At 32.9% G+C, this 18,527-nt stretch overlaps 2 protein-coding genes across 7 annotated transcripts in view; one reads left to right on the top strand and one right to left on the bottom strand.

Moving 5' to 3' along the window:
- Positions 1-9,979, top strand: part of ARL13B (ARF like GTPase 13B) — a 75,675-nt gene extending 65,696 nt beyond the window's left edge. For all 6 annotated transcript variants that reach the window (XM_055383690.2, XM_004035938.4, XM_019024493.4 and 3 more), the window contains 3 exons: positions 4,137-4,253; positions 5,552-5,620; positions 7,889-9,979. In XM_055383690.2, the coding sequence (XP_055239665.2) occupies positions 4,137-4,253; positions 5,552-5,620; positions 7,889-7,965 (263 nt within the window). In that variant the 3' untranslated portion in view covers positions 7,966-9,979. The remainder of the gene's footprint in view (positions 1-4,136; positions 4,254-5,551; positions 5,621-7,888) is intronic.
- Positions 9,980-15,545: 5,566 nt separating this feature from the next.
- On the bottom strand, positions 15,546-18,476 carry DHFR2 (dihydrofolate reductase 2). Its single transcript, XM_019024497.4, is given in 3 exon segments — positions 15,546-15,793; positions 15,796-16,272; positions 18,401-18,476. Coding segments are annotated over 2 exon segments (552 nt in total). The 5' UTR covers positions 16,178-16,272; positions 18,401-18,476; the 3' UTR covers positions 15,546-15,623.
- Positions 18,477-18,527: the final 51 nt, after the last annotated feature.

The following is an 18,527-nucleotide window of genomic DNA, read 5'->3' on the forward strand; positions in this document are numbered from 1 at the left end:
CTTGAAGGCAGCATGCTCATTAAGAGTCGTCACCACTCCCTAGTCTGAAGTACCCAGGGACACACACACTGCGGAAGGCCGCAGGGACCTCTGCCTAGGAAAACCAGAGACCTTTGTTTACGTGTTTATCTGCTGACCTTCTCTCCACTATTATCCTATGACCGTGCCACATCCCCCTCTCCGAGAAACACCCAAGAATGATCAATAAATACTAAAAAAAAAAAAAAAAAAAAAAAAAAGAGTTAAAATGCCAGAGCCCCCAGCTGATCTGTAGATTTAAGGCAATTCCAAACAAATCCCAGCATGAGTCTTTGTAGATATAGGCAAGTTCATTATAAAATATATGTAAAAGTAAAGGAACTGGAATACCCAAAACAATTTTGAAGAAAGAACAAGGTTAAAGACTCATACTACCCAATTTAAGACATACTATAAAATAGTGGCTGGGCACAGTGGCTCATGCCTGTAATCCCGACAGTTTGGGAGGCTGAGGCGGGAGGATCACGAGGTCAGGAGATCGAGACCACAGTAGAGACCCCGTCTCTACTAAAAATCCAAAAAATTAGCCAGGCGTGGTGGCGGGCGCCTGTGGTCCCAGCTACTCGGGAGGCTGAGGCAGGAAAATGGCGTGAACCTGGGAGGCAGAGCTTGCAGTGAGTCGAGATGGTGCCACTGCACTCCAGCCTGGGTAACAGAGCAAGACTCCGTCACAAAAAAAAAAAAAAGACATACTATAAAATAAAACCACAGTGATCATAACAGTATAGTATTGACTAGAGGATAGACACAGAGATCAATAAAACACAATAGAGATTCTAGAAATAGATCCCCAAAATATGGTAATTTTAATGAGTTTCATTGAGGTATAATTGACTTACAACAAACTGCACATATTTATAGTATAAAGATTGATACATTTTGATATATGTATACATATGTAAAACCATCAGCCCAATCAAAATAGTGAACATAAACATTATCCCCAAAAGTGTCTTCATGTCCTTTAGTAATCCCTTCTTTCCTCCCCTCTCTACTTCTCCACCTCATCTCCTGGCAATCACTGATCTGCTTTATATCATTTATATTCATTTATATTCCTTGAATATAAAATATTCCTTTATATTAATTTATATACTATTCCTTGAATATAATATATTCATTTATATTAATGGAATCATATAGAATGTACTTTTTTGTCTTGCTTTCTGAACTCAACGTCATTCCTTTGAGAATCATCCATGTTATAGCATGTATCAATAGTCCATTCTTTTTTATTGCTCTGAGGTATTCCATCATATCCATGTACCGTACTTTGCTTATCTAGTCACTTGTTGATGGGCATTCAGGTGTATACCGTTTTGGCTATTACAAATAAACCTGATATGAACATTCATGTACAAAAAAAAAAAAAGAATCCTTGGAATAAATTTAACATCTTAAGGTTGTTTGTTTTTTAAGGCTCATAAATGCTACATCAGCATCATTTCCTTTATTGACTGGCTATTGCTGTAGGTTGCAAACATTATTGGTACAACATTTTTAAAATGTCTTGTCAAATAGCCATTTTTCTCTTATTTTAATATCATAAAAAATCTTCAACTTATAATTGCTTTTCTTTTTCTAACTGGCTATGTTATATAACAGAACGTTCATGATTTTGGGTATCGTAGGGATATAGCCTGCATTTGGAATCACACAACTTGGGATAGAATCTTGACTCTCTTATCTACTAGATATACATTAAGTTATGTAACATTCTTTAGTCTTAGTTTCTTCATCTCTAAAATGCAAATAAATATTGTCTTTATTCACAAGATTTTTAGGGTTACTTAGAAAATAACTCTACTCCTAGTAGTGTCAGCCACATGAGAGATGCCCTATAATTGTTGCTTCCTTGACATTTTTAGTTATGAATATGGCTTTGTTATTTATAAGAAATGTTTATAGTATCACAGGGCTTATGAAAATAAGATTTCAATTCCTGAGATACAGATTAGCTAACATGGATATTTTGCTGGATGAAAATATTAATTTGAAAGTTATACTTTTTGTCAGTTGGGAAGTTAGGGCAGTCATATATTACCCATGTAACTGTCAGCAGAGTTAAAAAGGAAGTAGACCTATTACAGTGGTCGCTAAGTTTTTAAATAGTTCTCTACTGCTTGTTAAAGAACAAAATGATTTTGGCAAATGATTTGAAAATATAGCACAGGGAGATCTCAGGTAGTAAATCATGTAACTATAATAATAACATATTTTATACTTTAAAAGATGCCTTTGTATGCACTATATTATTCAACATAATATTTTGTTATTTAACATAGCAATCCCAGGGTATAGTATTCCATTATATAAATGAAGAAACCAGGGACTTGAAGAGGTTGAGTAACTTAAGATCATATATCTGTCTGTGTAAGCTGAGACCCCAGTCCAGATCATCTGATCCACATCCTGTGCTTTTCCGTGACCCTGAACTAATGCCTACCCTAAAGTACCATTTGGTGGTTGTATTCTTCCACATCTTGTGGATCTCTTCTTCCAGTTGTTAGGCTTACCACTTTAATTGTACAAAGACCTATTTGTTTTTATATGAAGTGAAATGTTTCAAACAACACTAATTTATTTAGAATAATAATTTGTTTCTAAGTGTGATTGTATTTTTTATTGCTTTTTAGGCTTCACAGATATTGTATATATTTTATGTTACAGATAATTCCCATTTAGAAAGTACATTGCATACACACACACACACACACACACACACACACACGGCAATTTTGAAATATTACAGTTACATTGGCTGGGCAGGGTGGCTCACATCTGTAATCCCAGCACTTTGGGAAGCCAAGGAGTGCAGATCACTTGGTCAGGAGTTCGAAACCAGTCTGTGCAACATGGCAAAAGCCCATCTCTACAAAAAAATACAAAAATTAGCAGCATGTAGTGACACATGCCTGCAATCCCAGCTACTCTGGAGCCTGAGGCACAAGAATCACTTGAACCTGGGAGGTGGAGATTGCAGTGAGCCAAGATCGCACCACTGCACTCCAGCCTGGGCAGAGAGTGAGGAAAAAAAATTGCAGTAACATTGATGTTCTAAATTTAGTTAACTAGTATGTCATCCTAATTTACCTTACTAAAATTTATACATTAACATAGATTTCCTTAAAGTGTTTATATGTGTTTAAGTTAAAATATGTAAATAATTTTTAAGAGAAAGAACACATTCAATTCTGCTAGTTCTAATGCGATTTTGGTTACGTGTTTGTATTGTATTGGGCCTACCTTCTTTAGGAGTTATTTTATTTGTTTATTTACTTATTTATTTGATTTTTTTTTTTTTGAGATAGATTCTCACTCTGTCACCAAAGCTGGATGGCAGTGTCACAATCACGCTCACTGCATCCTTGAACTCCAGGGCTCAAGTGATCCTTCTGCCTCAGCCTCCTGAATAGTTGGGACTACAGGCACATGAAAACAAAGCCATGCTGGGTTTTTTTTTTTCCCCCCCCATAGAGATGAGGTCTCCTTATGTTGCCCAGACCATTCTCTTAACTCCTGGGCTCATGCATTCCTCCTACTTCAGCCTCCCAGAGTGCTGGGATTACAGGTGTGAGCTGCCATGCATAGCCTTGTAGGGGTTATTTTAAATAAGTAACATGTTTAGATTTGTTTAGGGCCTTTTATGTCACATTTCAAAGGATTATATTTGGACTATTTATACCTGGAATCATTCTACAGATCCCACTGAGAAAAATCAAATATACTGAGTGACACAATAATGAATAGCTTCTTTTCCCAGATTATGAAGTTCATGGAAACTCTTGCAATTAGACAATTATATTTGTGTCATATGACATTTTTTTGTATTCTGAAAAACCTCTCAGAAATTAAAATAGAATTTTGGCTCTTTTTATCATATTCATTGGTCATTCATTCATTCAATAAGCCATCACTTAAAAAATATATTCTTAGTAAATGCAAGTACACATTTGGTTATTGTAACAATTTCCAAAGTTAAATAGTCAAGATGTTTTTTGTTAATAATATCAATATTCTTGTTGTATTCTTTGTTTTCTATTATAAAAGTGCACTTTTTCATAAAGACATGAAGCTTCATGTTTATATTCTTGTAGCTAATGGTAAAAAGAAAACTAAGAAACTAAGAATGAAAAGGAACCACCGGGTAGAACCACTTAATATAGATGACTGCGCTCCTGAGAGTCCAACGCCACCCCCACCCCCTCCTCCTGGTGAGTAAATTGATACTGATACTGAATTTAGAAATATTGCTTTAAACAACAGAAAAAAAAAAAAGAAAAAAGGAATCTTGTCATTTTTATTCTGTATATTCATTATCTTGTATACTTGTAAAGAAGAATCTTTTACTCTGATTTGGACAAAATTTGCTAACACAAATGTCCATTGCTTTTTTGAATAAAAAATGTTTTATAAAGAAAAAAATAAGTAAAAACTGTTAAGAAAATTTTACCCAGTATTTCCTAGAATATGTTCAAGTTCTATTTGAAATATCAGTACCCACATGTTAATTTAAGTTTCACGATGGATGGCTAACATGAGTTTTTAAAACATTGAACTGGCTCGGCATGGTGGCTGACACCTGTAATCCCAGCACTTTGTGAGGCCGAGGCGGGCAGATAACCAGGTCAAGAGTTCGAGATCAACCTGGCCAACATGGTGAAACCCCATCTCTACTAAAGACACACACACACACACACAAATTAGCTGGGCATAGTAGCACATGCCTGTAATCCCAGCTACTCAGGAGGCTGGGGCAGGAGAATCGCTTGAACCTGGGACGGAGAAGTTGCAGTGAGCCAAGATCACTCCATTGCACTCCAGCCTGGGTGACAGGGTGAGACTCCATCTCGGGGGAAAAAAAAAAAAAAAAAAATTGGACCTTTCATCCTGAAACTTAATGTTTGAAACCAAGATGTATTAATTTTTTCTAATACATTTTCAATATACATACCCATGTCCTAAGTTGTTACGAGGATTAAATGGAGTAATGCATATAAAACACTGGGACTTAACTTGCACAATAATTTTGAGTAACTTTTCAGCACTAAGCTTAGCACCTCACCTACTATAGGTGGTCAGTAAATATGTAATGACTAGATAAATATGTGTATAGTGCCCTTATAGCCCTGCTACAAGGCTTTAGAAATTATTTGGTAACATTTTAAGAATCTCTTATAGACTCATTTCCAGTATTCCATTTATTAAGAAAATATTTAGTTTCTGCCTAGAGTTAGAATGATAGCATGAGTTTGTTTTTGATAGTGGTGAAGGTGCTTATAGTTTTTATTAAAAGCTATTGAAAAGTTAAAGCAGATGTTAGCAGCCTATAATTACATTTTAAAATATAGAAGCCATTTAAAATGGGTTTCTGGCTTTCCATACTGTCATTCAATATATTTGAATTGACATTGAATGTTACATATGCTTCCTTTCCAGGGAGGGATCCTCTCAACAGACCTAAAGAAACCTTGTTTAACAGTGTTTTTTAAATGTTTTTCTTTTTCTTTAGTTGGCTGGGGAACCCCTAAAGTCACTAGACTTCCAAAACTTGAGCCTCTTGGTGAAACACATCATAATGGTAATGCAAAAGAATTGGTTTTCAGATATCATCTGTACATGTCACATTCACTTTTCTTTAGCCTTATAACTTCAACAAACTTATGTTTTAGTTTTAGAAGCTTGTCAAATCCACAGCCATCCTTTTTTATTATATGTCTTTTTTTCATTTTATTTAATTTTTTATTCTTAAGTATGCTTTACATCTATATCATTTAATTTGGTGTTTACCTTAGAATACAGAGGTAAAAAGAATCATAGCTTGTGTTTATTATCCATGATATATTTATACAAGGAGTTATAAAAAGGAAAGGTTTTAAAATAATTTAACTATGAGACATTAGAATTTATAACTTAAGTGTTAAAAGCTGTAGTTTCCTGTATATGCTCAATATACTCAATGATAATGGCACATAATTTTTTCTCTCTACTTCTAATAAGACAACCAGCTGCTGAATATTAAAGTGAAGATCAACACAGTTTATAAAATCAGAGATCGAATCAGTAAACCTAATAAAGTTCGACTAAGTAGAAAGTTACTAACATTTTTATTGAATTAAGAGAACAGTTTTCTTTGAATATAACATACACTATAGTCTAGATAGTTTATGGCATTAGAATTCTAGGATGCAAAAACTAGAGGAAGGATATTTAGGAGAAGTAGAGAACTGCCTTATAAAACAGGGAGAAGTTCTGATTACAGACCATCAGTCTAGGTCCCTTCAGTAAAATATTTCTAGAATGCAAAAGAATTATAGATAAATGTAGTTCAATAAACTTGTTTGTTAAGAACATCCAATTCCTTTTTTGACAGCTCTGTGTTTACCTAGTCTAGAACTTGGTTTCACTTACTAGGAAAAAACTCAGAAGTTTAATCTTTAGAAAAGCATTACCATATAATTTGAAATTATATCAAACCAGTTTAAATATTTTTATTTAAAAGGTACTTAAATATAAATGTGCTATTTGCTTTTTTCCCCCAGAATTCTATTTAGGTCAGTATTGAAATATTTCTTGATAATCGTTAGTGAAAATTCATGATTTTTTTTTTTTAAAGACAGAAAAGTTTGTCCTTAGACTCCATCAGAATTACTGAAGTAGTATTTTCAGTGAAATCTCATCTCTCTGTTTAGTTTACTGACTTGACATCATGATGTTTATATTGACTACATTAAATTTATTTCTTTATTACACAACTCTTAGTGAACTTGTGTACATTAGAATACGTTGTCAATATAAATATTCACTATGTTGTTAGAAAACTAATGTTACTGTGTATATTCATATGTACACACATACATATGAAGAAAAAATACCAATTTTTCATATGACATATTTTTTCTGTTGAACTCATTTAACATGCAAGTATTTTGTTTGTTAAAACATTGGTAATAACAAGATGAATAAGATGTACATTCTGCCTTTGTGAGGATTCTACTATATAGAGAGGACAATTCTTCAGCTTACTGTAGAATATATGACAATGAGTTCTATGGTGTACAGTTGGAGTACTGTGTACATGGGCAGTTAGGGAAAGTGGCATTAGAACGAGGTCTTCAAAGAATGAGAAGAGTCAGTAAGCAGAAGAAACAGACTATTTCAAGATAGAGAGGTAGGAAAGAATATTGTTTAGTTGGAGAATAACATGAAGTTGCCAGTGACAGGAGATTAGGTTTATGTGCATTGAGTGGGTAAGAAAGAGAAAATATAAAATTACAGAGAGTGTTGAAAGTGGAGTTATGGCTTAGGGCCAGATTGTGAAGGCTTCATATATGTGGTAAGATGTCTTAACTTTGCTATAACTTTTAAAGAAATCCTTTTATTTTTAAAACGGAAAATGCTATTATATTTGGTGCTTAGAAAAACATTTTTTGTTGCAATGTAAAGTACAAACTTGATAGTGGCTATATTTGGGGTAAGAATCCAAATTTGGGGCCTATTGCAGTAGTCAAAGTAAGAAGTAAGGAATGGAAATTGGATTGGAGAGTATAACATAAGGAAGGAATATTTTAACCATTATAATAAGTAATATATGATTAATGCATGTGTGGATTGAAGGCAAAAGGAATAGAGTATAATTTGGCTCAACAGGATGGAATGTTGGTGCCATCTCTTAAGATTTAAAATGCACGAGAGAGAAGGAAATCTTTTAGAGAGACATGTCAAGATTCTGTAAGTTTATCTCTTTGGAAATGTCTAAAATGTCTAAAGTCTAAAAAATAATGAACTGTGTCAAAAATCTTGATGTACCATAACTGTTTTGTGCATTTGGTTTTCTTTCTTTTCTTAGATTTCTATGGGAAGCCACTGCCTCCCCTGGCTGTGCCACAGCGACCTAACAGTGATGCTCATGATGTGATCTTATAAACAAGACGTATGGAGGAGTTCTCTTAATATCAGCAAGGTGAACTGGGACATTCTTCTTTCTCAGAAGAAGAAACATCTTGTAAATTGATGACTGGGGCAAGATAACCATAATAATTTTAGTGAGAAGATTAATACTCAAGGACCTGACTTGATAATTACTTATTTGTGTTTTTCATGGTTAAAAAAATAAAAGAAGCACAATGACCAGTACATGAAATCAGCATTTGGACCAAATTAGCAAGATTTACTGTTGACTCTGGTTTATACATCCCCACTCATGAGCATACTTCTGAAGGAAAACTTTACAAAAAGAGCCAATGGACTCAGCACTTTCTTTACTATTTGTTCAATAGCCTATATTTCTAGATATTAAATATTTTTTGTAAGATATATGCACATAGAAGGGGGACTTCTAGGAATTTATAACCAAAATTTTAAAACTATTTTTATATTTTTTTAAATCTTTAAAAATTTTAATTACTATGATATTGATTATACACCTTTTTTATAGATGATTTGTTTAAATTATATCTGGAAAATAGAGTTGATTTACTTTCAGACATGAACTATACAAACAGGATATATTTATATGGCTTGAGGTATGTTTTGTAATAGCATTGTTCTTTAAGTGTACGTCATAATTTGACCTAATTTAAAAATAATATATTTTCGAAGTAGTAGATTCTCAGATCTTTATTCTAACAGTTATATGATTTGAAAACAGTACTCAATGAGACTGGAAATACCTTTTGTACCTAAATGTTTTTTAAATTAATCAAAATACATTCTGTGAGATACTATTAAAAGTCTCAGTAAAGTCCTATTTTAAGGGTTAGACACTTTCAGAGATCAAGGTGCTCCCTATACTCCCTTGTTCCATCAGATGCTGCAGAGACTCTTTTAGGTGATTCTAATTCTTTCATGCCTTGAAATTAAACTATGAAATTAAAGGCAGAAAAACTGGAAAACCTACTGCAGGTCCAGAGACTTCTGTTTTACAACTGGGAAACAGCTTGTGTACTAAAGTAATGAGAATAAAAATGTTGGCCCAAAATTACTTTTATAAATAAATAATTCTAAAATAATTTCTTAATTTAAAATGATAGCACTTCTCTTGCACTTAAGAATGGCATCCATAAGATTCTGTATTTGGCATTTAGACTAACTTCTAGATGTATATTTTTAATAATAGATTCATAATGTTACATTTAATTGAAAACAAACCTTTATATCCAATGAAAATAGTATAAACAATGATTTTTATACCACCTTGTTAAGATTGGTGCTTTTGGTAACTTGTACTGACACAACAGACATGTACTAGTATCTGATAACATTAAGTACATTTTATGTCATTTAATATAATTATTTACTTTAAAAATTGTACTTCAGAACATCAGATTTTATTCACATTTTTTAACTCACTGAACTTTAATAATCAGGTCGCCTGTACTCTAGTCAGCACTGTATATATTCTTGGAGTTTGTACATGGGACTTAGCAACCACACTGAGTGAGGTAAAAGCATTTGATTTCAGATCTAAAATTCGTAACAACCTAAATTTGAGAGGTGGCTGAAATTTGATGAAAAGCAATACGAAAAGAAAATGTAAACTTTGAAAAGGATTTTAGAGGGAAAATTGCGTAGCTTTTTGTAACATTTGCTTAGTTTTAAAACTAAACTCATACTTTTGCTATCTTTTTAATATTTATCTCGTTTGGGAGTATACGTGTTTTTAAAATTTGTGTTTTCTATCTGTGTTTACCATAGTGTAGCTACTGGCTTCATTTAATAAAAATAAATGATTTTGAAATTAAATATAATATAGAATTCACATTTTATATAGCTCTCAAAAAATTAATTTTTATTCCTTAAGCATTTTAAAACATTTTAAAAAATGTTTTGTAAATCCAGGTGTATTTTAACAATTAAATGCCTATTTTATTATATGTTATACTTTTATTCTTAATTCTGAATTTTGACATTTTCACACAATAAAAATAATTTATATCAATATTCTGTTTCTCTTTTCAATTGGTAGATTTAAATGATTTCCTTTGGGTAATAAAATAGGTAAAGATTTTAAAATATGATTATTGAAAAACAGTTTAAATCAGTAGATTAAAATAATGCATTGTTTTGATACTTTACACACAAAACTTTTTTCTCTCTGCAAGTTTTTATGTATGTGGGAAAGAATTTGTGATTTTAAATGCAGCTACAAATAGCATTTCACCATATGATGTTAGAGGATTTGATGTCTGTCTTGCGTTAAAGCTGTTGGTCAACAGATATGTTTTTATTTATTTAAAAGATGCTCTCATGTGCCTTTATGTGTAAAATGCATATTATGTAGTATACATGATATTGTATGTAACTGACTTCAAATATAAAACTATGCATAGAAACAACACTAGAAAGAAATGTAGTTTGGCTTACTTTTGTAGTGAGGGAGGCAAATTTATAATATTGTATAAATTATTTAAGTACCATGTTTTCTGCAAGTTTAAAATTAAGTGCTTTTATAAATGCCAGATTAAGACTACAATTCCCTTAATATGTAAAACCTGTGAACATCGTGGAGCAGTTCACCTGCAGAATACAACTAAAGAAATCAAATGCTTCTAGGTAGCAAAAGCTATTCACAAGCTAAATTGTTTATACATATAAAGCTGTAGCTTATAAACTTTATCATCCTTGGCTTTACTTAGTAAATTTTTTTGCTAAGTGGAATATGCTTTGCAACTGAGATTCTGCTAATAATGGTTTATTAATTTATCAGGAAATATATTCCAACTGATCCAAAGAACAAATTCAAATATTTTAAAATTTTCAATTAAGCATGGCATAGGTTATCAAAATAGCAATAATCCTTTATCTTTACAGAAACAGAATAATAGATACCTGTTTTTTGAGGGGGGAAAAAAAGAAAGCCAGAAATGAACTTCCTTTAATGAAAGAGATCAGCTTATAATTAAATGGAAAATAGGAAAAAAGTTAATTTGCTTGTTGAGGGCTTAAGTTGTAAGTTCCTTCTGTGTGCGGATGAGGAAATCATTTACAACCTAGGTAAGTGGATCAGTGGTTTCCAAGTTTTTATTATAATATCCTCTATCAGAAAACATTTTTAATATACATTGATGTTTATGTTATTGTATTAGTTTGCTAGGGTGGCCGTAACAAAGTATCACAGACAAGTTGCTTAAACAACAGAAATTTATTTTCTCAGTTCTGGGGCCTGGTAGTCTGAGAGCAAGTTGGTGGGTTTGCTTTCTCCTGAGGCCCCTCCTTGCCTGATAGATAGACACTGTCTTGTGTCCCCACATGGCCTTTTTTCTCCACCCACCCCCACTGTCTCTGTGTGTTCGATTTTCCTCTTTTTATGACTTCTTATAACTTAACTTTTTAAAGGCCCATCTCCAAATATAGTCACATTCTGAGGTACTGGGGGTTAAGGCATCAACGTGAATTTTGGGGGGACAAATTTCAGCCCATAACAGTTAACATACTTGTTCTACTGCACTATGTACATTTTAAATACACTTCCCTAAAAAAAGAAATTTTAAAAGACCACATAAAGCTTAATAAAAATAAAAGTCATTATATTTACTTCCTAGACACAGTGGATTGTCTGCTGGAGTTTGTACAGACCACATTGGAGCCCTGAATTTTAGTAAAATGAGGATCTCACCTGACGTTTAAGCCTAAGATTGCCTACAACTATGCTGTGTTCTGTACCATTGATCACAGGTTTCCTGTTGTGTTTTCCTGTTGTTTTTCTGCCATATATTTTAAGGAGCTCAGGGCTCTCTTGATGTCATATTGTTTTACTACAAAGCGTCTCCTTACCTTTTTGACAACATAAACCTCTATATGAACATGAAGGGTTTTGACACATTTTATATAAATATGAAAATTAATAAAACATAGTTTAGGAGTTATTCCATAAATTACTCTGAAATACTTCTTAAGATCAACTGACCTTACAATAAAATTGCTTAGATATGTAAAAATTTCTTTCCTGCCTAGAGGTACGTCCTTATTAAGCTGCTTGGTTCTTTAACACTAACATTAAAAAAAGCACAAAAAACAAACTAATGTGATTTATGTTATTTGTGTCAGCTCAATGTCTTTTGTCTGCAGTGGTTTAATTCAAGTTTGCTGCTAACAGTTTTTATTCCTAAAACTCAATGTAGAATTGTTTGTTCTTTGGTAGCTATTTGGGGTGCGGATGGGGAGCAAAATCCATTAACATTCTCATGATACACATATATTGATTCTAGATAGATTAAGAGGTTAAACATAAAAGATCAAACTATGAAAAGGTAAGGGGAGAAACAGAAGTGGCTTCACTCGGGGAAAAAATGTATAAGCCTGAAAGCAGTGGAATCAATAAACTCAATTTACAATGCACAAAAAAAAATTTAAAATACCTTCACACTTAAATGGTTATAAGAAAAATTGAGAAAGTGTTTTAACATCTGACATGGTTATCTCAAATATAAATAAAATGATACTAAGACACCTATAGATAAGTGGACATGAGCGGTAATCTAAAAAAGAAATAACTAATAAGATTTGAAAACCTACCCAAACTAAGGGCATAATTAATTAGGCATTATAAGGAGATTATTAGAGATTCAGACAAAATTCATAAGCAAAGTTATTTAAAATCAGAAAATATAAAGATGCTGAGTCCCAAAAATGTGATAAAATTAATATGACCTCTTTCCAAGTATAACACATTGCCTTTCTCTAACAGAAATAAACTATGATTCTTACTAGTCTTAAAATTCTTTTTTTAATGAATGAGTGTAACTTTTTATTAAGATAGAATTATTTTTATTAAAGAAATATATGAAAATGGTTAAGTAAAATCAAATGGCTCCAAAAGTCTTACAATGAAAACAGCAGTCCTGCGACTTGTTCTTTCCAGAGGAAAGCACTTTTCATTCTCTTAGTTTTTCCTTCTGGTAGTTACCTCCATGGGTTTTAAAAAATTACTATTTTTTTAGTTTTTCAAGTGAATGCATATATTAATACATGTAATCTTTAAAAGCCTCTTCAGTTTATAATGCATCCTAACAGTCCCCTGCCCCATCCCTCCTAATTCTCTGGAGCAATGACTTCTAACTCTTCTAGCAATGTTCCATTCTTTTCTTCACATAACTACTTAGTCATTTCTTGATTATGTTATACATTATATAGTGATTTCTTGATATGACAGATGAGGATTTAGCTCTTACACCATCACTATCTTCACTTTTCCTCCCATATTGTCCCAAAGTAGTTACCAGATTTAGGGGCTAAGCAGTCAGTCACCACATCATTATGACTATGTACATATTGCCCATTGTTCAGAAAAACAGCGTATGATGCTCTTACTTCGTATCCTGTACTTCTTCCTGCCCTAGAATTAATGATTGCCTAACCAACCCTTCCCCCCTTTTTTTTTTTTTTTAACTTTTGCTTTATCTTCAATGCACTTCTTTCCAAATGCCCCAAATCTGGCAATAACCTATTATTTTTAAGAGAAGGGATCTCACTATGGTGGCCAGGCTGCTCTGAACTCTTGGGCTCAAGCCATCCTTTTGCTTAGCCTCCTGAGTAGCTGGGACTACAAGCATGGGCCATCCCACCCAGCTAATCTATTACTATTTTTACTGTTTCTTTTTAAAGCTAGCTCCACAGCTGGAATAATTGCCTGTGTTGGATACTATTTGCTGGATCCACGTCATTCTCTGGTTTGTGTACGCCTTCATTTTGCTGGAGTATTTTCTCCGATAGCTTCCCAAGAAAGGGTACATGTAACCCCTGAGTCTTTGCTTGTCTAAAAATGTATTATTTTACCTTCACCCTTGATTATTTGCCTGAATATAGATTTATCAGTTGAAAATAACTTTATAGAATTCTGAAGGCATGGTTCCGTTGTTTTCAGATTCTTTTTTGAGACAGGGTCTCTTCTGTCACCCAGGCAGGAGTGCAGTGGCAAAATCACGACTCACTGCAGCCTTGAACTCATGGGCTCAATTGATCCCTCCATCTCAGCCCCGCGAGTAGACGAGACTACAGGTGTGTGCCACAATGCCCAGCCAATTTTTGTATCTTTTGTAGAGACAGGGCTCCACCATGTTGCCCAAGCTGGTCTCAGGTGATCCACCCACCTCAGCCCCCAAAAGTGCTGGGACCACAGGCGTGAGCCACCACTCCTGGCCAGTTTTTAATTCTCTCTCTACTTCTTTCATTTCTCAAAGGCATCTCAAACTCAGTGGGCCCAAAACCAAAGTCAAACTCCATCAGAATATCCTGCTACTTCCAACTTTAAAATATATCTTAAATCACAATTTCTTACCACATGCAATCCTTTGGTTCAAAGTATCATCATCCCTCACTTGAACCTAGAATTGGTTTTCCTGCTTCTGTACTTTTTTAAATTATAAAATATTTCAAATAAACCATGTGTGGCTTTATACTTTTTACTAAAAGAATGAAGATCTGCCAAGTGCAGTGGCTGATGCCTGTAATCCCAGCACCCCTGAAGGCCGAGGCAGGAGGATCACCTGAGGTCAGGAGTTCGAGACTAGCCTGACCAACATGGAATGTCCCCACCAAAAATACAAAATTAGCCTGGCGTGGTGGCACGCGCCTGTAGTCCCAGCCACCCAGGAGCCTGAGGCAGGAGAATTGCTTGAACCTGGGAAGGCGGAAGTTGCCGTGAGCCAAGGTTGTTCCATTGCACTCCGCCTGGGCAACAAGAGTGAAACTCTGTCTTAAAAAGAAAAAAAAAAAAGTATGAAGAGTTTACATACTTAAACATGGAATTGCTTTAAGTGTTTGGCATTCACTGTTCCCGTACATTCCAGCAGCTTCTTTCAGCAAACACCTGGAACTTGCTATTGAGTAGCTGGAGTACGTTCTGCCCACACACAGGACAGGGAGCTGACAACCAAGGAGTGGGGGTTAAATACTCTAGCTTTCTCCCCTCCGTTTCCCTGTATCTCAGCAGTATGGAGCTCGTTACCAATGAGAACCTCCTCACTGACTCTGAACTGGTTTTCACCTTCTCAGTTCCCATTTCTCCATACTTCGATTGATGACTTCTGGTATGACCTAGCAAATAAACTGCTTTCACTTAAATTTCAGTCTTGGAATCTGCTTTGGGTTCCCCAATCTAAGACAGAAATATATTCATTTTCCCATCACTGGACTTCCAGGTTGTTTTCAGTTTTTCACTGTTACAAAAAAGGCTGCAACATTTGTCTACAAACCTCTGGATATACACGTACGAAGCTTTCGGTATTTCCCACTAGTGAAACTGCTCAGCTGAAGGGTATGTGCATCTTCATCTTTAATAAATACTACCAACATTAGAAAAGCCTGACAATGTCAAGGACTGGCAAGAGTGCCACATGTGATGGGTGTGGAATGGCAGCTCACTGTAGCAGGTGCTGGGGACTCAGTCGGGGTCTTGGAGAGACAGTTATAGCAAGAATGTTTCATAAATGGTATCTGATATAGCCAAGATTAGTGAGGAATAAAAACACGTTGCTTAGAAATAGTTATCCATAGATCTGAAGTCAACAAAAGTCTCTTTTCTAATGTAAAAATGCATACTTTTCTCGGAGGGGGAACAACTTAAACCAGAAAACACCTTCATATTAATCATTCTTCTCATATGCTTCAAATTTGTACTTGATGTGTTTCCCCTCCTGGACATCAGAGAGAACACCTGGGTATTCAGGCAGAAGTTTATATTTCTCCAAGTCAATTTCTGAAAAAAACGTGTCACTTGCAAAGTCCTGCATGATCCTTGTCACAAATAGTTTAAGTGATTCATGGCTTCCTTATAAACAGAACTGCCACCAACTATCCAAATCATGTCTACTTTATTTGCTAATTCTGGTCCTTCAGTAAGTTTTAAGGCATCATCCAAACTTCTGGCAAGAAAATGAGCTCCTTGTGGAGGTTCCTTGAGTTCTCTGCTGAGAACTAAATTAATTCTATCCTTTAAAGGTCGATTCTTCTCAGGAATGGAGAACCAGGTCTTCCTACCCATAATCACCAGATTCTGTTTACCCTCTACTGAAGAAGTTGTGGTCATTCTCTGGAAATACCTGAATTCATTCCTGAGTGGCGGCCTGGGCAGGTCCCCGTTCTTGCCGATGCCCATGTTTTGGGACACAGCGACGATGCAGTTTAGCAAAAGAAACATGACAGCAGCGGTTAACACCTCCGAGCTTGCTGGCTACGCCAGGAAGCCAGGCCAAGAATGCCGCGAAATTCCCTTGTTCAAATTTTTTTACGTGCCTACATTGCAAATACAATACCACTGTATTAATTAATTGCAACATTCTGGAATGAACATAGAAAAATAAATTATATAAAATATATTTATAAAATATAAATTTATAAAATATATTTATAAAATATAAATTTATAAAATATATTTATAAAATATAAATTTATAAAATATATTTATAAAATATAAATTTATAAAATATATTTATAAAATATAAATTTATAAAATATATTTATAAAATATAAATTTATAAAATATATTTATAAAATATAAATTTATAAAATATATTTATAAAATATAAATTTATAAAATATATTTATAAAATATATTTATAAAATATAAATTTATAAAATATATTTATAAAATACATTTATAAAATATAAATTTATAAAATACATTTATAAAATATAAATTTATAAAATACATTTATAAAATATAAATTTATAAAATACATTTATAAAATATAAATTTATAAAATACATTTATAAAATATAAATTTATAAAATACATTTATAAAATATAAATTTATAAAATACATTTATAAAATATAAATTTATAAAATACATTTATAAAATATAAATTTATAAAATACATTTATAAAATATAAATTTATAAAATACATTTATAAAATATAAATTTATAAAATACATTTATAAAATATAAATTTATAAAATACATTTATAAAATATAAATTTATAAAATACATTTATAAAATATAAATTTATAAAATACATTTATAAAATATAAATTTATAAAATACATTTATAAAATATAAATTTATAAAATACATTTATAAAATATAAATTTATAAAATACATTTATAAAATATAAATTTATAAAATACATTTATAAAATATAAATTTATAAAATACATTTATAAAATATAAATTTATAAAATACATTTATAAAATATAAATTTATAAAATACATTTATAAAATATAAATTTATAAAATACATTTATAAAATATAAATTTATAAAATACATTTATAAAATATAAATTTATAAAATACATTTATAAAATATAAATTTATAAAATACATTTATAAAATATAAATTTATAAAATACATTTATAAAATATAAATTTATAAAATATATTTATAAAATATAAATTTATAAAATTATAAAAAATACAGAGGCTGAAAGGTTAGACCGACTTTTCCACAAACATTAAACAGACGGCATCCAAGAGATGGCATCATTTCATTCCTGAATATCATATTGTCTTTTTTACCAAATCTAAATTCTAATAAGATGCATGTTTTAGGTGACTTGGAAACTTGTTTAAATAAATAAATATATTAAGCTTCAAATCAGATTAGATGGAAAGACATGTTTTTACATGAATATAAGACTTGTACCTATAGCATGTACGTATATTGATATGAGCATCAAGGAACAACTCAAAATGATGATTATTAACTATCAGGGACCATATCAAACCGGTTTTTTCTAATTGCTGATTGCTGCTACAAATGATAGTTACTGAAGCATGACACCAAAAGAGCAAATAAACTTCTATTCGTGTCAAAATAGGTGTAATAAACATCTTCCTTGGAGAACCATTAAACATTGCTCCCTTGTAAAGGTGAATTGGGGAGGCTAGAGTGGAGGGTCCTTTTGGTCTTCACGCATTTGGTATCAACGCGACAAAAATCACAATGATCACAATAGTGAAAATAATAGCAGCTAACATTTGGGCATTTACTGTTTCCTAATCACTGTTGTAACCGCTTTACATGCCTACTTCAGTTTAACACTCTCCATTAAAAGAAGGAGAGATTATCCCCATGGGCCAGGTCTGGGGAAAAGCACGACTTAATTTCTTTTTCATTATATTCCACCCTTTTATCCTTGGGTACTGAATGTCTAGGTTAACAGGGGTCATTAGATTTGGTAGATTAAGTCAGTAACTAGCTTCGCTTTGAGAATATTTTAAATCAGTCATCATACAACATAACCCCAAAACTCATTCTTTTATTGAGCCCCATGCATATACACACTGTTCAGCACAATATGCGACTATCTTTTTATTTATTTTTGAGACAAAGTCTCGCTCTGTCGCCCACGCTGCAGTGCAGTGGCGCGATCACGGGTCACTGCAACCTCAAACTTCTGCCCAAGCGATCCTCCCACCTCAGCATCCGCAGAAGCAGGGGCCACACAGGCGCGCAGATGTGTGACTTTCTAAGGTCCGGCCGCCCAAAGCTACGCCAACCAATCCAAGTAGCGAAAGTCGCTTTGGCCCTGGCCCGTTACCTCC

Source organism: Gorilla gorilla, chromosome 2, assembly GCF_029281585.2.
Source record: "Gorilla gorilla gorilla isolate KB3781 chromosome 2, NHGRI_mGorGor1-v2.1_pri, whole genome shotgun sequence".
NCBI lineage: Eukaryota > Metazoa > Chordata > Mammalia > Primates > Hominidae > Gorilla > Gorilla gorilla.